The 25,945-nt window shown below is 34.6% G+C and overlaps 2 protein-coding genes and 1 non-coding gene across 5 annotated transcripts; 2 read left to right on the top strand and 1 right to left on the bottom strand.

Moving 5' to 3' along the window:
• The first annotated feature begins 7,079 nt into the window (after positions 1–7,079).
• On the top strand, positions 7,080–7,186 carry LOC115696039 (small nucleolar RNA R71). The gene has a single exon (XR_004007640.1). It is a non-coding gene; the product is annotated as a small nucleolar RNA R71 (small nucleolar RNA).
• Positions 7,187–12,537: 5,351 nt separating this feature from the next.
• On the top strand, positions 12,538–16,994 carry LOC115724928 (mitochondrial outer membrane import complex protein METAXIN). Its single transcript, XM_030654304.2, has 6 exons — positions 12,538–12,942; positions 14,602–14,936; positions 15,067–15,143; positions 15,305–15,365; positions 15,787–15,946; positions 16,626–16,994. Exons 1-6 carry the CDS (start codon positions 12,780–12,782, stop codon positions 16,802–16,804), a joined length of 975 nt encoding a protein of 324 aa, XP_030510164.1. The 5' UTR covers positions 12,538–12,779; the 3' UTR covers positions 16,805–16,994.
• A 201-nt stretch (positions 16,995–17,195) lies between these two features.
• LOC115724927 (protein ROLLING AND ERECT LEAF 2) lies at positions 17,196–22,300 on the bottom strand. 3 transcript variants are annotated; one of them, XM_030654303.2, is made up of 5 exons: positions 21,565–22,300; positions 18,992–20,512; positions 18,634–18,848; positions 18,311–18,534; positions 17,196–18,235 (listed from the first exon to the last, which is right to left on the bottom strand). In XM_030654303.2, the coding sequence occupies exons 2-5, from the start codon at positions 20,376–20,378 to the stop codon at positions 17,491–17,493; spliced, it is 2,571 nt and encodes an 856-aa protein (XP_030510163.1). In that variant the 5' UTR covers positions 20,379–20,512; positions 21,565–22,300; the 3' UTR covers positions 17,196–17,490. The 3 variants fall into 3 exon arrangements, with proteins under 3 accessions (XP_030510163.1, XP_030510162.1, XP_060973288.1); XM_030654302.2 differs by having other exon boundaries at positions 21,993–22,300; XM_061117305.1 differs by having other exon boundaries at positions 18,992–22,300.
• Between the last annotated feature and the right edge of the window lie 3,645 nt (positions 22,301–25,945).

Below are 25,945 nucleotides of genomic sequence, written 5' to 3'. Positions count from 1 at the left end.
CTAATTCCTCTTAGCTTATTCATTTCGAATTAGCTTCAAAACATATCATTGGATGAATGGTCTATAAATCATTTCATGTCATTCTATATTTTCTCTTAAGAAATTAAATGACGCATATGATTATAATCCCGAAATTCTATTCCCAATTGATATAAATCCTCAATCTTAGAAATCTCCTACTTGTATGGGCAAATCTGACTTAGAGTTTGTATTAGAAGTGCTGGTCCAAGATAGAATTACTCATTATATTTGGTATAAATTTAAGTCTTTGACTTTAATTTTAGATTCCAAATAGAAATTTTCTTAAATTTCTAATTCCAGAATACAATACAGTTACACTTTCTCAAGTGTTATATATCCATCTTCTATTAATGGATTAAAACTGTATGGAATATGAGTTAGGTATTCTGTGACCAGGATCCACTTGCAGTATTCTAAGAACTCTTTGATGTAACTAAACCTATGTCATCATAGACACTACCACATTTCTTTAATCTATGGCATTTGTATCTTGTTCATAGTGGATTTGACAAGATCAATCTCTGCAAAGAGTTAATATGCCTATATCCACTGAAAGTAGTTCATCTCATTCGCAGATGGATGTACATTCAGGGGTGGATATGAGTTTTTCGTTATATTCTTAAAACGATAACTCTAGATTATACCTTTTAGCAAAGAAATTTGAAATGTTTGAAAATTTTCATTAATTTCTAGCAATGGCTAAAACCATTAAGGTAAGTGGTTAAAGATCTTGCGAACTGATAGGGGTGGAGAAATAGTTAGTAGATATGCAGTTCAAAGATCATTAAATTGATTTTTGAATTATATCCAAACTTACCTCCCCAGAAATTTCGAGTTGTATATTGATGATTAGTTACTAGTCGTTGCCTAAATCCTTCTATGGTAATACAATTTCAGAATGATGTAATGGTTGTATACTTAATGTAAATCATTACTAGATTCATGGATGACCTAATCAAAATCTTAAGAAAAGCTAGAACTGTTAACCATGGTTTGTTAGCTATTCTAAGTGATTAGGGGTGGACCATCCCATTGTCAATAGATAAGAAAGTGTTTGTTCAAACAAATACTACTTTTCTAAGAAAATGACTAAGTCTGAAAAACAAGTAGCAAATAAAGGAGATATTTAATTCTTGATTCCAAAAGTGTTCTATCATCTTATATAACATATGATGATCCCACTGCCTTTGTTGTCTTGTCACAACCGAAGAGATCAATACCATTTAGTTTTCTTAGACATAATTCACGGTGCCTTGTCGTAGTGGGAGAGTTTCTAGGAACTCACCTTCTTATGACTTGGGAGACACTAGTGATTAAAATCCATTGTGAGTTTAAACAAGTAATGGATTGTCAAGATAAGAAACTAAGAAGAAAGCCAATAGAACTATGGTTTAATCCATTCACATGGAATAACCTAAAGTTTTCTATTACAAGGACATAAAAGGAAATTTTCGTTTATAAGTCCATTCAATGGACTTAACAAAACTTCCTGTTCCTAGTATTATAGGTTTGAGTTTATCTAAACCTATGGCTTGTGGTATACCTTGTAATTACTTACTCTAATGCAAGCAACTTATTTTAGTAAGATGCTGAAGCATTTTCTTTCTAATGGAAATCTATAGAAGCTTCACAACTTCTTAGGTATAGATTTTATTTATCTAAGGAAAAGTCTTAACTATTCCAGAAAAGATAAAGCCATGAAAGAATTTCTTATATCAACAGTGAGAGGTCTTAGATATGCTTTTGTATGCCTTAGACCAGACACCTGCTGTTGAGTGGGAGTAATGAGTAGGTATCAGATTAATCCAGGAGAAGAACATTGGAAGACAATCAAGTAAATCCTAAGATTAAGAAGAGGAACTATATGTTAGTCTATAAGAATGTGTTTAAAACTCTTAGACTACACCACATTAGATTTCGAAATTTGCCTATGTGCTAGTAAATATTTCTGATAAGATGGTGGTTACTCTGGGGGTGGAATAGTGATTTTGGAGAAGTGTAAAAACCTATCTGAAGTCTCTAGGTCTACCAGAGAGGGATTGAATGTTAAGGTTGCAGGAAAGGTACTTATTCAGTCTAAGGAAAGTTCTATACATTTTTGGCATCATTCCAAATTGCCTTAAACTACTAGTGTTAATTTCCTGATTAACCAAAAGTAGTTGCCAAAGATATAGAATCCAGTATCCCAAGAGAGTAGACATATAGAGAGGAATTTCACATTATCAATGATTTTGTGATTAAAGGAAGAGTAATAGTGGAGGAAAGGTTGTGGTTAATTCAACCTTTCAGATCCTATTACAAGGAGTTTACTACTACTACACTTGATTTGTATATCAAGGTGTTGAGATTATTTGAAACCCACTTTTTGTTTTATATTAGTGCAAGTGGGAGTTTGTTGGGTTTTATGCCCTAAATAAAACTCATTTCAATATAATCAGATTTACTTATTAATATAGATCAGAAATAACATTTAATGTTGCATGGTTCACATGATTTATTTCATGATTATATGTACATAATGTATAGATTCATCTGAAACCCTTTTCACATACTTGATCCTGTTTATTGTGCCGTCAACACATTGGAAAGTAAACATGACTATGTGAATAAAGTTTCCTAGATTTATCAGACACAGGGTTTTACTGATATGATAATCTACAACAAGAGTTTACTTGTATTTGGAGAAATACTATGTTCTTTCCAGAACATTGGTTAAAGTAAAGCTCAGGTTGGATGCATGGAGTATGCATCGGAAGGGACCGATATTGAACTTTGACTTAGATTTAATTAAACTTACCGTAAAATCTATTCAAGTCAATATCGCCTAGTTGATCCTAGATCAAATGTTCTTAATCCTGTTATGATTAGGCTCAATCTTGAAAGGCTATTCGTGTTCTTTGATTTGTTAGTTAAGCCTACTTTTAGGTCAGGGTGATACGTACATTTTGGGAACACGGTAGTGCAATTGAGTGGGAGCGCTAGCATAAACATGAAATCTATAGCTTCTATCTGGCGAATAGTAAGCAAAGGATGATCTCCTTCGAGCTTGACCAAACGAAAATAAATGGTGGAGATCTCATTTCACATAAGCTGAAATATCATTTATACGGGGTCAAGTGTTTTAAGGATAAAATACATAGTAGGGTGTTACGGTAATTTAATCCCTTTACTGTGTAGATCATTCATATAGAGGATCATTAATCAAATTAGGATTATAACAATGGATAACTAATGATGCGTCTATATGGTGGAACATATAGAGCATTCTATATACTGAGAGTGCAATTCTAAGTTCTATGCGTGGATTCAACGAAGAATTAATAAGTTAGTGAATTTTAGTGCTAAATTCTTGATCTACTTATTGGAAGCTCGGTTATATAGACTCATGGTCCCCGCACTAGTTGAGATAATATTGCTTGTAAGACTCATGTAATTTGTTTTGATTAATCAATTATAATTCTCAAATTAGACTATGTCTATTTGTGAATTTTTCACTAAGTAAGGGCGAAATTGTAAAGAAAGAGTTTTAGGGGCATATTTGTTAATTATGATACTTTGTATGGTTCAATTAATAAATATGATAAATGACAATATTATTTAATAATTATTTATAGTTATTAAATAGTTAGAATTGACATTTAAATGGTTGAATTAGAAAATTGGCGTTTTTGAGAAAATCAGATGCAGAAAAGATAAAACTGCAAAATTGCAAAAAGTGAGGCCCAAATCCACTTGTATAGGGCCAGCCACTTTTGTAGGAAATTTAAACTGATTTTTTCATTATTTTAATGTCAAATAATTCAAACCTAACCCTAGTGGAATGCTATAAATTGATAGTGAAGGCTTCAGGAAATTTACACTTAAATTTCTACACTTCTGATTCAGAAAAAACTGAGCCTTCTCTCTCCCTATCTTTGGCTGACCCTTCTCTTTCTCCTTCCCTCTTCAATTTCGAAATCCTTAGTGTATGAGTAGTGCCCACACACAGCAAGTGATACCTCAATCATAGTGAGGAAGATCGTGAAGAAAGACATTCAGCAAAAGGAGTTTCAGCATCAAAGATTCAGAGAAAGAGATCCAGGTTCAGATATTGATAATGCTCTGGTACAGAAAGGAATCAAGGGCTAGATATCTGAACGGAAGGAGTCATATTATTCCGCTGCACCCAATGTAAGGTTTCCTAAACTTTATATGTGTTTATTTCATCGTTTTAGAAAGTTCATATTTAGGGTGTTAATAAACATACTTGTGAGTAGATCTAAGATCCTGGTAAAATAAATTCTAACAAAGGTATCTTCACATGATGATCAATACTGACTGGTGGAGACTGTTGTTGTGGTGCAGGATTATCAGTAGTCTTCTTATCTGATGATGTTGGAGTTGGTGCTGTTTGATCTTTAATCTCTTTATTCACTGGTTGTACCATTTCAGGCCCATCATATTTCTTACCGCTCCTCAGGGTAATTGCCTTGCAATTTTCTTTAGGATTAACTTCAGTTGTACTAGGCAGATTTCCTTGAGGACGGGTTGCTACCTGAGTTGCTAGTTTCCCCATTTGAGTCTGCAAATCTTTAATGGAAGATCTAGTTTCAGTCATAAATTGTAGCAATAAATCTGTCTGCAAACAAGAATTTCTACTAGAGCTTTGTTGCTGAGTATACTATTGGTTCTGTGTCTGGTGCTGGTTTCTCTGTTGATAAAACCCATTGTTCCTTCGGTTACCTCCTTGATTGAACCCATAGTTGTTGTTGTTGTTGTTCTGCGAATAATTTCCAATGGCTTTTGCTTCATCCATTGGCAAATCATCTGTTGGGTTTTATGCCCTAAATAAAACTCTTTACAATCTGATTAGTTATCAATATAAGAAATTTGAAGTGATTGATGTTTGCATGAATTCTACATGCTAATGGTTTAAATATGTTTATTACATTTACACACAGAATCAGTTAAATCCAGATCATATGTTTATTCACAATTACAGTATCGTCAACACAGTGGAATGTGATTGTGATCATATGAATCAAAAGACTTGGTCCCTGTTTCATCAGTGTTATTGGATTTACACTAATGTGATAATCAGCGATGATGTATATTTACACTTGGAGTAAGTGTTATGTTCTTTCCAGGACATTAGTAAAGTATACTAGTTTCGAATGTATGGAGTATACATTGGACTGGACCGATATTGCAACTAAGTTAAGATATTACAAACTTACCGTTATACATATCTTTCCAAGTCAATATCAGTAGTTGATCTTAAGATTAAAAGAATCTAAATCCTGATATGCTTAGGCTCAACTCAGGAGTGCTATTCATGTTCTTTGATTTATTGGTTAAGCCTACTTTTGGGTCAGGGTGATACGTATATTTTGGGAACATGATAGTATGATTGAGTGGGAGTGCTGAACATAAATATGGAATCTATAGCTTCTACTGGTGTATAGAAGTCAAGTGATGATTCCCTTCGAGCTTAGCAAATAGAAGTAAATGGATGAGCTCTTGTTTAACTGACTAATTATTAGATCACTAAACACCATTTACATGTAGCTAAGTGTTTTAAGGGGCAAAATACATTGAGGGGTGAGAACGGTAAAGAAATCCCATCTCGATGTAGATCATCTATATAGAGGATCTATAAATCACAATAAGATTATAACAATGGTTAAATGAGATAGTATATTGATATCGTGGAACATACAATATGCTCTATATAAGTCTGAGAGTGCAATTCTAAGTTCTAAGAGTGGATTCAACGAAGAATTAATAAGTAGGAATTTACTTGGTAAATTTGGTTCACTTATTGGAAGCTCAGGATATAGATTCATGGTCCCCATTCTAGTTGAGAACATTCTGCTTGTAAGACTTATTAATTGATTCGTGATTGATCAATTATAATTCTAAAGTTAGACTATGTCTAATTTTATGACTTTTTACTAAGCAGGGGTGAAATTGTAAAGAAAAGAGTTTCTAGGTTTATTTATTTATTAATGGACTTTATATGTCTAATTAATAATTAAATTAAATGACAATATTATTTAATAATCTATTTTAGTTATTAAATAATTAGTTTTGGCATTTAAAAGGTTAGAATTGGAAAATTGGCGTTTTTGAGAAAATAGAGATAAAATTTGATAAAACTGCAAAATCAAGTGGGGCCCACTATAACACCATGGCCGGCCACTTATTGTTGGTTTTTCAAATTAATATTTTCATTATTTTAATGCCAAATAATTCTTAACCTAAACCTAGTAGTAGCCTATAAATAGAAAGTGATGGCTCAGTCACAATACATGCTTTAACATGCTTTCATTAGTAATCTGACAGAAATTTCTCTCTTCAGAAAAACTGAGCCTTCCCCACTTTCTATACCTGGCCGAAACCCTCTCTCTTCTTTTCTCCTTGATCAATTTCGACCCTAGTGAAAGAGTAAGTGCCCACACACAGCAAGCAGTAACTCAATCATAGATTGGAAGACTGTGAAGGATCAAACTTGAAGAAGAAGGACATTCGGGCTCAGATCTTGATTATACTCTGCTACAGAAAGGATACAAGGGTTAGAGATCTGAGTGGAAGGAGACATTAATTCCGCTGCATCAATGTAAGGTTTTTTTAACTTTATATGTGTTTAATTTATCGTTTTAGAAAGTTCATATTTAGGGTGTTTAAACAACATACTTGTGAGTAGATCTAAGATCCTGGTAAAATAAAATATTCCAACATCATCCACATCTGCCTGACATTCAGAAAAGTGATGGTTGCCTCCACATATCTCACAAACAACTTGGGCTTGTTTAGCTTGCCCTGCGATCAGCTTTGTTAGGGCCTCAACCTGAGCTGTCAGCTTTGTAATGGCATCGACCTCCAACACATCAGCGACCTTCTTAGTTTGACTTCTTTCAGTTGGCCACTGCTGATTGTTTAGGGCCATCTCCTCCAACAGCTCATAAGCCTCATTCGCACTTTTTCTCATAAATGCTCCACCAGTTGCAGCATCTATAAGTGTTCTTGTGCTACCAACCAGCCCGTTGTAGAAGTTGTGAACCAGCATCCACTTCTCAATACCATGATGAGGGCACTTTCTGATGAGATCTTTAAACCTCTCCCAAGACTCATGGAGAGATTCATTTTCTTGCTGACAGAAGTTGTTGATTTCTCCTCTCAACTTAGCTGATTTTGCTGGAGGAAAGAACTTGGACAGAAATTTTGTAGCCAAGTCATTCCATGTGGCAATGGAGTTGGGTGGCAAGGAAATTAACCAACTCTTGGCTCTTTCTCTGAGTGAGAAAGGAAACAGTCTCAATCGGATGGCGTCATCACTAACTCCATTTACTTTGAAAGTCTGGCACAACTCTATGAAGTTTGATAGATGCAGATTGGGATCTTCAGAGGGGAGTCCACCAAACTGGACTGAAGACTGCACCATTTGGAGTTTGGCAGGCTTGATTTCAAAGTTGTTAGCCTCCACTGCTAGTGGCCTGATACATGACTGAGCCCCTGTGAGAGTAGGGAGAATATAATCTCTCAAGCTACGGCCATTAGCTTGATCTTCAACGGCACCTCCATTATTACCGTTGTTGCCTCCATTATTAGCATTATTAGCATTTTCAGCCATGATTTCTAGTATTCCAGCAGTTGTTGAAACTCTTTCTTGCCTCTTGTTCTTTCTGTTTCTCCTACAAGTTTTCTCGATTTCAGGATCAACTGGTAATATGACTGCTTGTCCTTGATGGCGCATACACTTAGGATTCCTGAAATAGATAAAGAAAATATTGCAAGAAAAATATTAGTAATTAGCAAGAAAAACAAACCAAAGTAGAAGTTAGTATAATTTTGTGCAATATTAATATTTATACAATTCCCCGGTAACGGCGCCAAAAACTTGTTACGAAAATTGTAAAACAGTACGCAAGTGCACGCAATCAAGTAGTAAACTCACGCAAGTGAGGTCGAACCACAGGAAATTGGATTAATTACAACTAAATTATACTTATGATTCTATTTGGAAAATCAATAATTTTCAAGATTTAAACAAAATAAAAGTAATTCAAGAAACTTAAAGAAACAAGTGAATATTAATCAAGATGAGAAAATAGGGAGAAGAATCTTGTTGTTTGTCTACCCAATTGTTAATGCCTAATTGCTATCCTTTTTCTTGATGTGAATGACAAATTATAAATTAACCTAACTCTTTTTAGATCTTTTAGGTTCTAAATCACATGCTCTTTAATTAATCTCTTAATTAAACTAACATGAAATCAGCATTAAGCAATAATCTAAATGTCACAAAGGCTATGCAAATACTTTCGTTTCACATTAAAACCTAGATTATTCAATTTGAGCATTCTCAATTCTCACTTTTCAGATTTTAAATTGAGATCATAGAACATGTAGAAGGTGATCAAGCTTACACATGGAATTAAACACGAATATTGATAATTTCACAATCAAGATGGAGGAATGGCAATTATTCATTAACTAGGCAAAAACTTTAAACAACATTCACCATCCTCCCTAAATAGGAGTTTAGTTCAAAACATCCATATTCAAATCCATAATTAACATTGAAACAGAAAATAACATAGAAAAATTAAAGAGAAGAGAAAGAACTAGTTGAAGCAATTGATTCGGGTCGCCACAAGCCGCTCTTCTAGCCTCCTCCTTTGTTTCTAGGGCTCCAAATATGAATAATCCCTAATTTTCACGAGCTCTCTCTATTTAAACCAAGTCTCATCTTTAAAATTCGTGAAATTACGAAACTGCCCAAAAATCCCGTCTCTTGGTCCCCGTCGCGACTGGCAATGCCCCCGTCGCGATGGGGTTAAACTTTGAAACTTTGAGATCCTCTCTGCCAGTTCCCGTCGCGACTGGCATGTTCCCCGTCGCGACTGGAACAGGCAGCGACACAATTCTTGGTTTTTCTTCTCGATTCTTTCACCACTTTTCCTCAATTCTTGTACATACTTTCTTTAAACACCCGAGGACCTGAAACAAAAGAATCAAGCGTAATATAGCCCTAAAACTAGAAACAAAGAGTGAAAACTAACTGAAAATATGACCTGAAACTTAGACTAATTTTAGCCTAACAACTTTGCAACAAGAGACTTTGGATCAAAGTATAGACGAGCAACTTGTTTCACCAATATAACTTGGTTGAATAGAAAAAGATCTTTAAAATCCAACCTATTATCTTCTTTGTGCCAACAATGTTTCTCCTAAGTACATCAAAAAAGTTTCTTTTTATCAACTCCACCTCCCCACCAAAACTGAGAATATTGCATATGAATCTCATTAATCAACGCAACAGGAATTCTGAACAGATTCATAAAATAAGTGAGGATTGTTTGGATAATAGACTTAATAAGAGCCTCCTTACCACCAAAAGAAAAAGATAAAGATTTTTAGTTGAAAAGTTTATCCCACACATAGTCTCAAATATATTAGAAGAAACATTTCTTACTTTGGTCCTCATAACAAGGAAGCGCAAAGTACTTCTCATGGCAAGCAACCACATTAACACCAAGAATAGAAGCTATAGATTGAGCAGCACTAGCATGCACCCGAGGACTAAAGCAGATAACAAAGTTGGTGAAGTTAACTTGTTGATCCGAAGCACTATTATACCATTCCAAGAGTTGTTTAAGTCTAATGCAAGCAAACTCTGTAGCTCTGAAGAAAAACAGGCTATTATTAGTAAAAGAGAGGTGGGAGATAAGCGGTCCAGAAGTGCCACATGAAATGCCAGACGGTAAGCCATTCAAACAATCCCGGGGCACAAGCACAAATATCTCTTCAGTATAGATGATAAACAAAAAGGGCGAGAGCAGATCACCCTGTCGGAGTCCCTTGCCAAGAACAATGTGACCCAAGACTTCACTATTGAGATTGGAAGAATAATTTACCAAAGAAATATAGGCGAACACCAATGAAATCTATCTCTCATGAAAACCCAACTTACGCATAAGAAAATAAAGAAAAAATCACTAAACACGATCATAAGCCTTAGACATATCAAGTTTAAGAGAAAAACCCCCGTTTTGCTTTTGACACGGTGCTTGAGATGGTTAAAGCACTCAAAACCAATCATGTCATTATCAGTAATCAACCTGCCAGAGAGAAAAGAACTTTGCTCATCAAAGATAACTTGCTCCAGAATCTCATGAAGTCTATTAGTCATATCCTTTGCAATGATTTTATAGAGAACTTTACAAAGGCTAATAGGCCCAAAATTAGAAACACGCTATAGTTCATCAAACTTTGGAATAAGAGTGATAAGAGTTGAATTAATACCTTCATTGCTACCATTCTCATTCAAAAAGCTAAGACAATAATTACAAACTTCATTATTCATAGTATCCCAATAATTTTGATAGAAACCAACAGACATACCATATCTTTTAGGACTTTAGAAGGATGCATTTGGAAGAGGGCACCTTTCCCATTATCACGAGTGTGCGGCTGGGTCAATTAGTTATTCATTGTAGTAGAAATTTTAGGAGACACATCATTGAGGACTGGCCCCATAGAATCTACAAAAGTGAAATCCGAACTAAAAAGCTCATAGAAGTAGTCATGAAACACAAAAGCTAAATTAACTTGGCCCTCTCTTAGATAAATATTATCATCAAGCAAAGAGTGGGTAAGATTTCTTTTCTTCCTAGCAGAAGCACTCTTATGGAAATAACTAGTATTATGATCACCAATCTTGAGCCAAATTTGTCTTTGATCTAGAAGCCCAATATTTTTTCTCCTTACAATGAAGAACATCAAGATCCTTTTCAAGAGAAACATATTCGCCCCAAATTAGAAGAAGAAACAATAGGATTAAGATTTTGCAATTTTTTTTTAAAAAAATTTTCTTATGCCTCCTATAAACATTAGAATTCCAATTACTAATGACAACAGAAACATTCTTAATTTTATTAATAGGACTCTCACCAAAAGAGCCTAAAGGAGCATTCCAAGAAGAAGAAATAATAGCCCAAAATCATATTCATCAGCCCAAGCTTGTTCAAAGTGAATCGAGATTTCATCCTTGGTCCAGAAATAACATTGTTAAGATCGGAAGTAAATTGGACATGTAGAGGCCTATGATTAGAACCCCAAAAACTAAGATGCAAAACTTTGTAACTTGATGTTGATACCAAAATGGTACGTTTTGCATTTATCAACTCGCAAGAGCACAAATCTTTATTGTATGTAGAAATTATGAAGAACAAGGTCAAATCCATAAGAATTGTATGAGATCGAAGAAATTACTTATTTAATCAAAATTATTAAAACTATAACCTAGTTTTGAAAATGATGAGATTTTTGGTAACAAAATAAAATAAAGTGTTTAACGGTAAAAATGACAGTAACAAATATTTGTAATGATATTTAGGGAGAATTATTAAGGTTTTAGAATCTACTTAAGTGTATATAAAAGATTTATGTTTATATTGATTCTCATAATTAAATTAGCAATCAAAGTAATTATTTTCTAACAAAAGATAAAAAATTTTTGCTTTAAAATTTTAACTTTTAAGCATTAAATGTGAAACAAGTTAATGCAAATACATGAAATCAAGTAATATTATTTTTAATAAAATTTAGAACCAAGCATTAATAATTTATGACTATAAAAGTATATAATATTAAAAATGAAATAAATACAATGAGCGATATTAAAAATCTAAGCATATATTATACGTGGCGAACATGGAAGAAGTTAAGTAGATGAGGGACCTTTGAAATGACTCTCTGGAAGGCATTGGTTGGTTGTGTAGACTAGATGGGGTTGTCAAGCATCAGGCATATCCATGACGGAGTATACCAACTAATAGTTTGAGCAACTAAAGAGCCATCTCGCAGAAAGCGTTCGACCAACGAGTTCATAGGAGAAAATGTCCAAATTCATTCTAATAAATTATTTTCTTACAAATAGGTCAATTAACACTTCTATAATTGAGAGATTGCAATAATCAAGAGAAATGAGAGGATTTTATGGGATTGACTCATTATTTATTCTATAATTAAATATAAATATTTGACATCCCGTTTCTTATAAATTATAAATAGTGCATCATATTCACTATTTAGGAGTGGTTTTTATATTCTCAAGAGAACTATTACATTGCCAATATACTTGTAACTTTTAGAGATAGCAAGAAACTCACTTGACAAGGTTCATTTGTTATCTAAACACTTTACTAATTCCGCCTAAAAATGAGGTCAACACTATATTTGTAAAAGAGAAATGCTAAAAGGCACCAGTATTGCCAAATACCCTCCTACGTGTCAATATCGCTATTGGTCTAATTTAGTATCGGGTTCCATATAATTTAATATAATAGATTTTAGAGAGTATCGCTAATCAATCGTAAGACGACACGTCTTAAGGCGACACGTCTTAAGGCGACACGTCTTATGGGTGATAGACAGTAGACACCACTAATAGCAATGCATACAAATTGTTCTCATTTTCAAAAAAAAAAAAAAAATGTTTTGACTTGGACCAATAGATAGACATAACATAGTAACCCTTTGACAAAATACCCAAAAAAAAAAAAAAAAAAAGGAAGAAGAAGAAGAGAATCCGAATCGATCTTCACATCACTGGTCATTTTTTGCTTTTGTGGAGAATTGATTTGTTTGTGTAGAGGACTAGAGTCTTTTTAGAGAGTCATAAACAGTTGTCGAGTTTCCCAAACCCAAAACCCTACTTACCCTACCACCTAGGGTTTAATGTTCTTCTCAATTTTGTGATTCCCGAACTTAGGATGGAAGGTGTAGTGGGCGAAGGAGAAAGTTACACTCTCGTGGTGAGGAAGCCTTGTTTCGGTCTCCCAACTGCTTGCCCCTCTTCCTTGCCTCTTTACTTGTACCTCAGATTCGCCAATGTCCCATTTCAATTAGATTTCAACCTTGTCTTCCCTGACTCTGGTAATTTCCTTCCTTCTCTCTCTTTTATCACGTCTTTGCATGTATATATTTTCTCCTTGTTGTTGTTTGTGATTTTTATTGAGCATTATATGTGTATTTTATCATTGAATTACTTGTTTCATGGTATGTTTTCTTAAAAATTGTTATGTAAACTTTAATTTGTCCTGGTTTTTTTTCCCTTACTTTGAAACTGAAAAATGATGTGTTGTGTGAAGGTTTAATGGAAAATTTTGTACTTTTTATTTTGGAGAGAGGGAAAAAAAGGTTCATGTTTCTCCCTTTTATTTTAACTTATATTTACTAATAGGAAGAAAGGAAATTGATAGCATACATTGCGTTTCAAGTTTTAACATCTCATTTGGATACCTATGAAAATTTTTTGGGATTTCTTTTTTGGGTTTTGTTACCAATTTGAAATGGATTGTATTGCTTGGACTAGAGATAAACACTTTATTAATAACTTCACTGTAGAAGTGGTGGATCGCAAGTATGTTATCCTTTGTCCAAGATTTTGGGCGTTGGGGAGCTAACTAATGTTATTTCTGGGTTGTCTGGAACACAACAGAAGTATGTGTGGTCTTGCGAAGACCGGAAGGTCTCTGGATGACTACCATGATTTTCCTAAATAGCATCTGTTCCCTGATGGCTGTACTAGATTGGGAATCTTAGATTATATATTCATTTATGAATTAAAAATTATTATCTGATAGGTCCCAGTCAGAGGTAGAATTAAACCAGGAAAACTATAGATCTTCTTAGGGTGAAAATCAAACCAAGTAATGATTTAAAATATGACTGCCTTTATTAATCAATGGTGATTACATATATAATATTCAGAACAACAACTTATTCCTAATTCTAAGCATGAAGCACCCTATTCTTCAGGAAACACATAGCAACGTTCAAAGACTAGTTCCACTATCTCATTTATTAAATAAAAGACAACTGAAAAAATGCATAAACTAATATAGCTGTTATTCCTAATACAAATACTTTGGATTCTGTTTAGGCACACGTGTAGACCTCCTAGATGGTCTATCATTATCGATTTCCACTTCGAAATTGGGTGCGCTTTTAAGCACTTTGTAGCATTAGTTTGATGCTGTTGAAGTGCATCTCCTTTCTCTATTGTATGTGAGAACATTTGCTGAGATCCTTTTGAACCCTGGTTTAAGAGCTTGACGAAGTACCATGAGCATAATACTTAATTTGAGTTCACTCTTAAGCACTATATAGTTTTGTAACATATGTATGGCCATTAATACTTCTGCTCACTTGTTTCTAGATGGTATACCAGCGGTTAAGTTGTACACATTTTTTTTTTTTGAAAAAAGAGAAGGAGGCCATATGGCTGGTCTCCCCCTATAATATTAAAGCCTCACTTGTGGCGGAGGAAAACCATGGTACATAAATTGTAAGAATACAATGAATTATCACAATGAAAACAAAAGAGAGAAAACCCGAGTTAATTTGTACACATTATGCTCTAGACAAAGTTCTCAATTGGAGGGGACTGGTGGATATTTCACACTTAATTTATGGTTTTTCTGGGCCTTTCAGTGTTTTTTTTTTGTACGAAGTATGAAGTTTTTCCTAACGGAAGTTATTTAAATAAAAATAACTAATAACAATCACTATTGTTTGAATTCCTTTTGTCAGATCAAATTCCTTACATTGAGTCTGGTGATTATGTGGCCTACAATAATGAGAAGGGTGGAGTCATTGAGAGATTAAAAAGAGACGGCATTATTGACCTCGACACTGAACTCTACTCTGTTCCTGAATGGATATCTACTAAAGCAATGCTTAGCTCCTGGCTTGCCGATGCTATCACGTATGAACTGTGGGTAGGGAGTGATAGTAGTTCTGCTGAAACGATATATTGTTCTGATCTTCCATGGCCAATTGGAAATGTTTTGTTTTTGAAACAAGTACATAGCGTTAAGCAGCAACTGGGGATTACAAAGGAAAATGCCGAGCAAAAAGGAGAAGAGGTTTATATTTTTTAGTTGGTTGCTAATCTACCACACCCTCATATTTTCCTTCCCCTTTTTTTTGTGTGTGTTTTGTTGCAAAAGCAAGTGTGCCAATTTCTGTTGTGATAAATGTTTTGTTGATGAACAGATCTACAGAAGAGCAGGCATTGCTTATGAAGCTTTGTCGACTAGGTTGGGAGCTCAGGACTTTCTCTTTGAAAACAGGTCTGTTCTGAATATGCTCCAACTTGTATCCTTTAATGTAAAAGGAAATTTCAGAAATATGTTTTTTTTTTCCTAATAATAAATTTGGTTATTTTACTTTTAATGTAATGAGATAAGAAAAGGGGAAGAATGCTGTCTCACCTTTGATGCTTTCCTTGCAGGCCGTCAAGTTTAGATGCCATCTTTCTGGGACAGGCACTTATTGTTCTTCAAGCATTACCTGTGAGCCAATTTAGTTAACTATATAAAGTTTAATATTGGTTTATTGTCAAAAATGTTTCCATCGTTAGACTTGTTTCAGATACCCTCTGAGAAACACTGTTGTGTCTGTGTTGACTAAATTAAAATGTACAGTGATATTGTGGGGATGAGGCTAACATGTTTGCTGATTGAGGCAATTGACCCCTTCTATTTTTTTTATACTTGTGGTGGAAGGTTTATCCTTGCATTATTTTGTTAGCACGTATAGGTAGAGCTTAACTATTGCATATAGACAAGTATTCCAAAATCATGTGTAATGTTATTTCTTTGGCGTTATCTAAGCATGTTTGGTGGAAAGTTTCAAAGTTTCTTTACTGAAAGTATGCTATAGATTGATTTTAACTACATAAATCTTATGTGCTATAATACTATGTTTTTTCAGGAGATGTCAATACTGCGGAGAAAACTCTTAGAACATGGTAATCTTGTAAGGTATGTTGAGAGGGTTAAGACTGAGTTTGTCGAGACTGGTCCTTCATATTCTGTCCCACATTTTAGAGCTGACTCATCATCATCAATTCCCAAAAAAGGTCCTAGTAAGAGTAAGATGCTTTAACATTCTGTATATGCTTACAAAGTTCCGTTATTCTTTTATATGTGGCTGACTGCCTTGCCATATTTGTACGTACTTTTTTCAATTACTTTAATTAAGTGTTGTACAATTTTACATTTCCATGCTAATTTAAACTGGATCTTGCTTATATTTTGGGAATTTACTGAAATTGCTGTATTGATACAATTTTTTGGGCATCCTTAATCTTTTTCCCTCATGGACTGAGTTTCTTAATCAGACTGAGTTATTGGTTTCTTGGTCAAGTTAGCAAAATTGGTGTAGTTGGGTGAAAAATTAACTATGACATTCTTCTGGATCAGAATACTTCCTCAGGAAAAACATTTCATGAGACTGTTTTATTTACTAGAACATTTTTTGAGACTTAATTATTTCCTTTATCTCCTTTGGCACTGTTCATTTGTTTTATATCGAAGTTAGTATTTTTCAAGTTGCATGTGAAAATTGATAATTTTTATAGCCTTTATTGCCATGTTTTATTGTAATTTGTTAAATGTTTAACGCCTTAGCTAGTGACTTTGTTGGAAAGGAGCTGTTCCTAATAATTTCCTATTGATAATTCATTTTGGTGATTGTCATTTTTTTATATTATTTTTTTTTTGTAAGGTGGTGATTGTTATCTTTATTCATAATGTTCTAATTCATTTTAGGTTCCAAGCCCAAAAGCAAACCGAAAAAGGAAAAAACAAAGGAAGAAAAGACTTTTAAAAGAAGAGCCAAGTACTTCCTGGCAACACAACTGGTTGCAGTTTTACTTTTCCTTACACTTATGGGAAGACCGGATGATGTTGAAGTTGATCTTGATGACGATGATGAAGGCTACGACTGAGACAATCTACAATCTGACCAGCTCATTTAACATTTAAAATACCTTCATATCTTTAATTCATCCAAGGTTACCACCTGATGAATGTTATTTGTGTCTGTGCTTTCAATTTTTTGTAACCCAAATGAAGATTTTGGAGAATAAATCCTCATGGAGCAAAAATTTTTGCACAATAGATAAAAGTTACTTTTTTTTTGGTGGTTTAGAAGAGATATTTATTGCAAAAACGATATACAGAGAACTTCTTTGCGGATTGTACTTTGGGCTGAGTAGGAATATGAAACTTTTAGAGGGAGGCAACGAGAATGTTTGAATGTTCATTCCTATTGCTTTCTCTGATTTTGATCAATTTGACTGAACAAACGAGGTTAAATTTTTGCTCTGTTCTCGTTAGTTAAGTTGCATATTGAAACAATTACGAAAATTTGTTCTCTTTTTCTGTTTACAACATTTTCCAACATCATACAGTTGTACTTTCAATGTCTTCTAATCCCCTATTCTATTTGCCGATTATCATTATCATCAGCCAAAAAACAACGCCCCCACCCCCTGAAAAGAAAAAGAAGAAAAAAATTCTAAGCTACTACCCCCTCTTTAGTTAAATAAAAAAGGTGCTGCTGGCTAAAAACTCATCACCTACTACCTTCTGTAAATAAGTTAAATTTTTTTACACCCCCCAAAAAATACTACTACACTCCAACCCTGCCTTGTAGATTTTGAGGTGGCCACTGGGCGGTCTCCCATTGGTTGATGAGCTCAGCATAGGCCTTGGCAGAACCATTAGAAAACTCACTTAGTGAGCTCATGGCAACTGACATCCCAGCACAAAGCACCCTTATGGCAACCTCAGCCATTTTCTCTGCAGTCATGACATCTTCCACCTCCCCACCTCCGATCTCCACAACCTCCATATTGTTCCCTGTGATAATTTCCTCAGAAAATCTCTTGGAGCCAAGATGTACACGTCGTGAGGAATCTTCTCTTTGTTGCTGCTGAGCGTAAAGTGATCCCATCCCAGCAGCAAAGAAATCAAGGCCATCCAGTACAGGAGCTTCCCTGGAAGCGTCCATGGACCTCGACCATTGTATGCATAGTCCAAATATGGGAAGGGCTCCAGCTGAGCGGCGTGGCGAGAAGGGGATCTTCGAGGTGTCAGGGTCTGATCGTACACACCTAAGGAGCCAGCCTGAGAGAGCATGCACGTAGGATCGCTGAGAAGCGATCCATGACTCAAAGCATCCTTGCCAGTTCCTAAGTTCTGATTCAAGGTTGGCAGCTGAACGAGCTACCCTTTGAGGGTCAGAAACCGACATGAAAGAGTGCTTCCTCGAATCAAGTTTTGATGGTGTTCCTGCTAGCAAGAGTTTGGCTTCGTCTAATGTCCGCTTTTGTGACTGATGACACTCAGCCATTACTTTCCACATTCTTGATAACCTAGAGGGAATTAATATGATATATTTTAAAAACCATATTGGTCAAAGTTATTTATTAAAATTTAAACATACATACCCTTTTACCAATTCTAGAAGTTGAGGCTGCAATTCTTCATCTCTCAAAGTTTCAATCCTTTTGGAAATAGCTTCAACCGAGTGTATTGAAACCTTAATCTGAGTATGAAGATCTCTAATAATTGCTCTTGTTTTATCCACTGAAGAAGGATCATCTCCTTTCACATCTTGGTTTCTCAATTGATTACATTTCTTCTCATATGCTATTCGAACCTTTTCTCCAGACTAAAACAAATATAAAAATAAATGATTAAAAGGAATGCACTGTTGACTGGTTTTGGGAACACAACTAAATTTTGTTTAGTTTATTAGAAGTGTTTGTACCTTGACTTCATCGAACAGTTTCTTTTCCCAAGCATATAGTCTGTCCAATGTTGATTGGTGACTCCCTGAAAACATGCATTCCTCTGAGAAATCACTGCTACTGCTCTCTTCAGTTTCCTCTCTAGAGGAGCTTGAAGAATTCGCTATGAATCTTGAGGAAGATGACCGAGATGAAGCTGACCGAATCAGTGCTACTGGGTTTAAAATTTTCTTCACTGAAAGGGGAAACACTTTCATAAATAAACAACATACATACAAGAAGACTTAATGATATATATTCTATGGTTATTTGAAACTCAATCATGTCTTAAAAACCATATTATGCCATGTTTGAGTGAGCTAAAAGAAAAACAAAAACCTGTGAGTTCGTTGGAGGATGATGAGTACTGAGCTTTGTTAGCCTCTAACATTGATGATACCTCATTAGCTGCACTGCAAACAACCATGAACTGATCTTCTAGCTCCTTGATTACCTCTGCCATGCTTGTAGGCCTCCGGTTTACATAAACAGTAAAACCCGGTGTCTCATCTTTACGTTCTCTACCACCACCAGCCACTTCTTGATTACTGGTTTCAACTACTTGTCTTGCAGTTTGAGACCTTGAAACCTCTATGGTAGTTGTTCTCCCATGTTGTGGGTTCTGTGCTCTAATTTCACTCTCACAATCACAATCACACTCACACTCAGATTCTTCCTCTTCATCATCATCATCTTCTTCATTCTCATCAACATCTTCAACAATGACTTCATCTTCTATGTTTCGATTCATATTAGATTTGGTTCTTTCATCTATCACATTTGCATTTTGTTCAGGTTCTTTTTGTTCAATATCATCGTCTTCTAAGTCGGGAATACCTTCTTCTTCTCGGAGCTGCCTTAGTCCTCTTATGTCATCATCCACAATTGTATGCTGCTGATCTAGACTAGCTCTATTTGGATAGCCATAGTAGTCTAACGATGAAAAGGGATTCCAGAAAAAATCCCATTGAGAATTTTGGGGCGAATTAGGGGGGAGATTACTAGGCCTATTTGGTGAGAAAGAAAAAATTGAAGGATTCATTGGTGAAGAAGATTGCATTGAGAAAAAACCATCAAAACCATATTGTTCCATTGGAGGATAACTTTCCACTCGAACTCTTCCAGGTGATTGAGACATTTCTTCAACAGAAACAGCTCTGTTCCCACCTGATCTTAGGTAACTAGGCCTTGGTGAACGAGGGGGAAGATTAATAGACCTGTTTGGTGAGTAAGAAAAACTTGAAGAAGGATTCATTGATGAAGAAGATTGCATTGGGAAATAACCATCAAAACCGTATTGCTGCTCCATTGGAGGGTAGCTTTCCACTCGAACTCTTTCCGGTGTTTGAGGCCTTTCTTCAACAGAAACAGCTCTGTTACCACCTGATCTTAGGTAGTTAACTTTGATAGTTGAACTGGGATGGGACTGGATTTGAGCTGGGACAAAAGATTTTGGAGAAATCGATATAAAACCAGGACTAGTTTTCTTAACTGGTGTGAAAGGTGGGGCTATAAAGGAGTCTAATAAGAAATCATGAGGCTCATTATGTTCTCCTTCAATATAATCACGTAGAGCAGCTGAAACTCTTTTCAAAGATTGAATATAAGCCAAGTGTCCTGAGGCAAACTTTGCTCTTTGCTCAACAGCTTGTTTAATGAATCTCTTTCTATCTTTACAGAGTTGAACTGCTTCTTCATCTTCCAACTTTGATGTAGAACATCCCATTATCTCTCTCTATTCTTCCCAAAAATTCTCCTTTTTTATTCAGACTATGAATTTTTCAGGCTCAAATCAAAACCAAATTCACAAGGGTATTCTTTTGTATTTCTGTCCAGATTCATAAGGATATAGTGAAGAAGCTGGATTAAGAAAGAAGAAAGAAACAGGTCTTAAATTAGTTAACAAAGAAGAAAATATGAAAGGAAGCAATAAAGAGACTCTTAAGAAACTAAAGTTTAATTAACAATTTTTTTAAAAAACAAATGGCTCAATCCCACCATTTTTTCTAGATTTTTAGCCAAGAAAATGGTGTATTAATTTTTTTTTGGAGGTGCTTTTCTTTCAAAAGAAGTCAAATAGAGACGTTATTAGAGGGAACATCTTCTTGTTCACATACAAATTTTTGTAGATACTTTGCATTGGTCTCTCTCTATTGGCCAAACGCTAACAAGGCAAGAATTCAACAACTTGTAAAGGAAAATGGCAAAAAAAATAAAAATAAATAAATAAAAAAAAAAAAAAGAAGAAAAGATAGAATAAAAGCATAAACTTTAGAATAAGGTATAACTCCACCTCCCTAAACCAAGAAAAGGTGATACTTGTTTAGTGTTATTTACCACACACATATAAATAATAATACTATATATAATTATTTTGGACAGAGAATATAAAAAAAATAATAGATATATTAATGAACATTCATAAAAGTGTAAAGAATAACTAAATATTAATATGTAAAAAATTATTATTGATATCCTGTATCTTTTAAAGTAGTAAGAGAGAACATGGGAAAAGAAATAAAAGTTTTAAACAAAAGAAAGGAAAAGAATAACTACAAGTGTGAGATCAAAGATATGGTAAATCTAACAATGAACACATAATTGGAAAAATATGGGATTTTTAACAAATTTCTCAAGAAAAATAAAATAAAATTAAACATTTAAATTTAAAGGTTGGAGGGGAAATTATATTTCTGATAAAAAAATGTTATACAACACGTTATCAAAGAAAAAAAAAGGAATGAAACTAATTTTTCACAAACCCATTTTAAGGTTAGGAAAACTGGGAAATTGTATATAATAAGTTCACAAGAAGGAAGAGACAATTCATATCAAAGAGAAGACGAAAAGAAAAACATGAAAATTCATATAAAAGAGAAGAAGAAAGAAATCCATATTTATTTACTGCCTACCTGACATAAAAATAAAATATAATAAAAGCACTCATAAGCATCAGACGAAGAAGGGGAAAAAAACAGAGCAACCAAGTGAGCCAGTCAGCCAGAAGAAGACAATCTTAAGAAACTTAAAAAACACATTTGGCTTGCATTAAAATAAACCAAAACAAAATCCATTTTATTCCTTCAATATTAGAAAAGAGAGAGAGAGAGAGAGAGAGAGAGAGAGAGAGAGAGAGAGAGAGAGAGAGAGAGAGAGATTAATTTGTAATGCTTAATAAAATTTCTGACATGGTTGAAATGAGATGGGAGAAGTAGGTAAAAAGCAAATAATGAGAAAAAAACAAAATCAAATAAAATCTGCAGTGAACAAAGATTATTTTATGTGTGAAATGCAGTAAAAAAAATGGGGTGAGCGGAAGACAACGGAGGAAGAAACGTACCGGGAAAAACGGCCGAGTATAAGAAAATGGAATGGAAGGGAGAGAGTGTGAGCGCTTGATCACAGTGAGAGTGAAGAGAGAGAAAGAGAGCCGTTGAGAAAAAGCAACGGTCAAAATAAGAGTGAGAGAAAGAGAGAAAAATAATTAAAAGAAAAACATAAAGAAAACAAAAATAAAGTGCACAAGTCCGAAAATAAAAAGATAAAGTGAAGAGAACAAAGATGAGATTGAGATGAGAAGAAGAGAATATGACAGGTTCTTCTCTTTTTGACCTCAATCTTTCTCCAAATCTCGAGATTGCCACGCTGTGTTAGTTTGTTCGCACTTCACACTTTTTTTTTAATGACTAATATTTCCGAACTTTCCAATATTACAAAAGAGATTTTCTAAAAATTAAAATAAAAAAGGAGTTTTTTCATTCTTAAATGGGAATAATAGTGACAAAACTTCCAACTCATTTTGTAGCACTTAACTTTATATGTAAAATGTTTAGTAGTAAAACTCTTTATTTTAAGAAGGCTAATTAGGATTTTTATCCATTAAATTTTAACATGTACTAAATCATGCTTTTTGAATTTTTTTGGCCGTTAAAAATTCCCCTTAAACTATTTAGATTGTTAGATTTAAGAACTTTTGTCTAATTTCATTCAACTTTACTATTTCAGTGATTGTTTATGTACTAAATCATACTCCCCAGACTTTGATATCTATCAAATCATGCCACTCGAAGTTTGACATGTACTAAATTATGCCTCTTGAACTTTCACTTATGTTAGATTTTTTTTTACTAAAATCGGACAAAAGTCCTTAAATCTAACAATCTCAATAGTTCAGGAGGCATTTTTAACGACCTTAAAAGTTTAGGGAGTATGATTTGGTACATGCCAAAATTCGAGAGAAAAAAATTCTAATTAGCCTGTTAAGAATTTGTAGCAATACACTTTCTATTGACTGCTTAAAAAAAGTTAATTTTGACTAAATTAACACATGTCATAATATAATTTTTATTTAATAATTATGAGAATAATTATTTAAATTATTTTTAAATATTAAATATTTTAAAATATAAATGGTAAATCTATTTTTTTTTACAGATGGTAACCCCTGGTTAATATAAATGGTAAATCCAACAGATAGGGACACAAGGAAAATTCAAAAAGAAAAAACCCTGGGACGACACGTATCAATACCCGAGTTGTACCATCTGACACCCTTAAATATCATATAGAGAAAAGGCTACCTACCAAACCAACAATAAGATTTCGTGTTAGATTTTATGCCCTAAATAAAACCCATTTTAATATAATCTGTTTTGTTATCAATAGAAAATTAGAAGTCATTTATGTTTATATGTAGTTTCATGTTTATGGTTTAATGGATACAATTTTTGTTAAATCCAGAACATATAATCAGAGGCGGAGGGAAGGGGGGCATGTGGGGTCATTTGCCCCCCCTCAATTTGTTATAAATATAAATTTTGCATATATTTTTTTGGGGTATTTTATATTTTGACCCATAAAAATAATTTTTTTTCATCTTTGTTATTACATATTTTTATATTTATCCCCATAAAATTTATATTTTTCACTTTTGTTCTCACATATATTTACTTTTATTCTCATAGAATTTGTGTTTTTTTAATAAAAATTATATTTGTCATTAATGCTTCAAAATTTTTTTTTTGCCCCCACTAAAATGTTGGCCTGGCTCCGCCACTGCATATAGTTATTCACAATTAAAAAGATAAAGTGAAACCAATTAAAAAAAATTAATATAGAAATAGAACCCGACTCTTGATGAATATGCTCTCTCCCGAGAAGAGCCTGCCGGAAGGATTGCTGAACAAGCCCGTGACAACCATGGAAGATCTACTATCTCAGACTAACAACCTAACTGTTCTTGATGAAGACGGTTGAGAAATCAATGAAGATGGAGATGCTGAAGTGGGGAAGATGTGTGCGATAGGACGTCTCTGTTCTAATCGCACAATGAATCGTTCTTTGATCAAAACGATTCTGAGCCGAGTATGGGGATTATCTTAGAAAGTGTGGGGTGTCGAAATCAAGCACACTTCAAAGAATGCCATTTTCCTGGTTTTCTCCTTCAAATCGTCCCAAGATTTAAACAGAATTCTTATCAAGAACCCTTGGTTTTTGAATAATGGCACACTAATCTTGGAACGTATGAAGGAAATTCCATTAAATTGGGATTCTTGTCTCTCTAGAATTCAATTGAGTGGAAGAATTTTATCCTTGCCCCCTAAATCAATCACTCAAAGGAATTTAGAAAGACTTGCGGGTATGGTGGGTGAAATCATTGAAGTGCAGAAAGCAGATGTTGCCAAGATTTCTTCAAAGGGGTTCTTCACTTTCAAAGTATCGTGTGATCTGAACAAACCCATTTGTCCGGGGTTCCTATATCCATTCGAAGGCAGGAAATTATGGCTCCCATTCAGGTATGATAAATTACCTTATATGTGTTTCAATTGTGGTTATATTGGTCATGAATTGAAGGTTTGCTTAGACCCTATCCGACGGGTAGTGGAAGACCCAAACAACTTAAAGCAGGGATTTGGAACATGGCTCAAGGTGGATGAGAAGAAGGATATTGCAGATATTTTTGGGAAAGGAAAATTGGGTACTGGATCGAATGCTACTGTTGGTAGACATAATTATTTAGATAATAGGATCACCAATTCTATACACTTGAGGAAGGCACAAGAACAGGGGAGTATCAAGCAATCGGATATGTTAATTCCCTCGGAGAAGTCAGTGGCACATAATACACAGGAGTCTGGAACTGAAGATATGGAGGTGATCGTAGAAATGGGACCATCGATGATTGATAAAACTGTGGGACAAAAACCAGATCTGTTTAAAGGAAATCCTCAACTCTCGGGGGGAATAAATTTGATTAACCATAAACGAAATGGGGATTGGCGGGAAGATCTGATGGGGAACTTACCATCCAATTTGGAAATTTTGAACTCTATTGATACACAAGTCTCAACAACAATTCAGAAAACAAATACTCTAGAAACTGTTCAACTCTTTGAAGTTCCGGTTACTTACGAGAGTAAACTCAATATATCTGGACTGGATGAAGGAAAGTCGAAGCGAAGGAAGATCACTCCGAAACGACTCAAGAACAGTGGCAGTTCGAACACAGGTCTGGTTAGTTCTGTGGCTGGAAAGAAGGAAGATGGGAGTAGCACCTCAAGGAAAATTTCGGATTTGACCGATTTGATCCTTGATACTAAATTGGAAGCGGCGAACCCAACTGGTTTGGGTCGCCGATCGCAATGAATGCTCTATTTTGGAATGTCCAAGGGCTTGGGAATCCTTGGACATTAACTACTCTCAAATCCCATGTCAAGGAGATTCATCCCGGGATGATCTTCTTATCCGAAACTCGTCTTTCAAGTGCTGCTATGGAATTTATTCGTGTTCAGCTTGGTTACGAAGGTTGCTTTTCTGTTAATGCTAAAGGGAAAAGCGGCGGATTGGCTCTGCTTTGGACAAATTTGTTTAAAGTTCAGATTAAGTCTTTTACGGTTTCTCATATTGATGCCTTAGTGGAGAATGACTTGGGTTTCATGTGGCGTTTCACGGGTTTTTATGGAAGTCCGGATTCGGGGGGTCGAAAAGAAAGTTGGAAATTACTAAAGAGGTTACAACCGATGTATAAGGGCGCTTGGGTTTGTGGAGGTGACTTCAACGAGATTACAAAGAAGTCCGAAAAGAAAGGGGGAAATGTTAAACCGGCCTACCTTATGTCTAATTTTAGAAGAGCTATTTCGGATTGTTTCCTGAAGGAAATTCCTGCTGAGGGAGGAAGTTTTACATGGTGCAATGGTCGAGTAGCGAATCTTGTGTTTGAAAAACTAGATCGAGTTCTTTGTAATTCAGATTGGATGGACAAATTTAAGATAAACTTGGTTAGACTTTTGGATT

The sequence above is a fragment of the Cannabis sativa genome, chromosome 6, assembly GCF_029168945.1.
Source record: "Cannabis sativa cultivar Pink pepper isolate KNU-18-1 chromosome 6, ASM2916894v1, whole genome shotgun sequence".
NCBI lineage: Eukaryota > Viridiplantae > Streptophyta > Magnoliopsida > Rosales > Cannabaceae > Cannabis > Cannabis sativa.
This window is presented reverse-complemented; position numbering and strand designations above follow the sequence as displayed.

Bases quoted from the DNA above. Each gene is read 5' to 3' on its own strand.
- LOC115724928 (XM_030654304.2), top strand. From the start codon at position 12,780: ATGGAAGGTGTAGTGGGCGAAGGAGAAAGTTACACTCTCGTGGTGAGG. The intron at 14,937-15,066 runs GTTTATATTTTT...GTTGATGAACAG, and splicing joins CCGAGCAAAAAGGAGAAGAG to ATCTACAGAAGAGCAGGCAT. The intron at 15,947-16,625 runs GTAAGATGCTTT...AATTCATTTTAG, and splicing joins CAAAAAAGGTCCTAGTAAGA to GTTCCAAGCCCAAAAGCAAA.
- LOC115724927 (XM_061117305.1), bottom strand. From the start codon at position 20,378: ATGGGATGTTCTACATCAAAGTTGGAAGATGAAGAAGCAGTTCAACTC. The intron at 18,535-18,633 runs GTACAAACACTT...TATTTGTTTTAG, and splicing joins AACTGTTCGATGAAGTCAAG to TCTGGAGAAAAGGTTCGAAT. The intron at 18,236-18,310 runs GTATGTATGTTT...AATTCCCTCTAG, and splicing joins CTTCTAGAATTGGTAAAAGG to GTTATCAAGAATGTGGAAAG.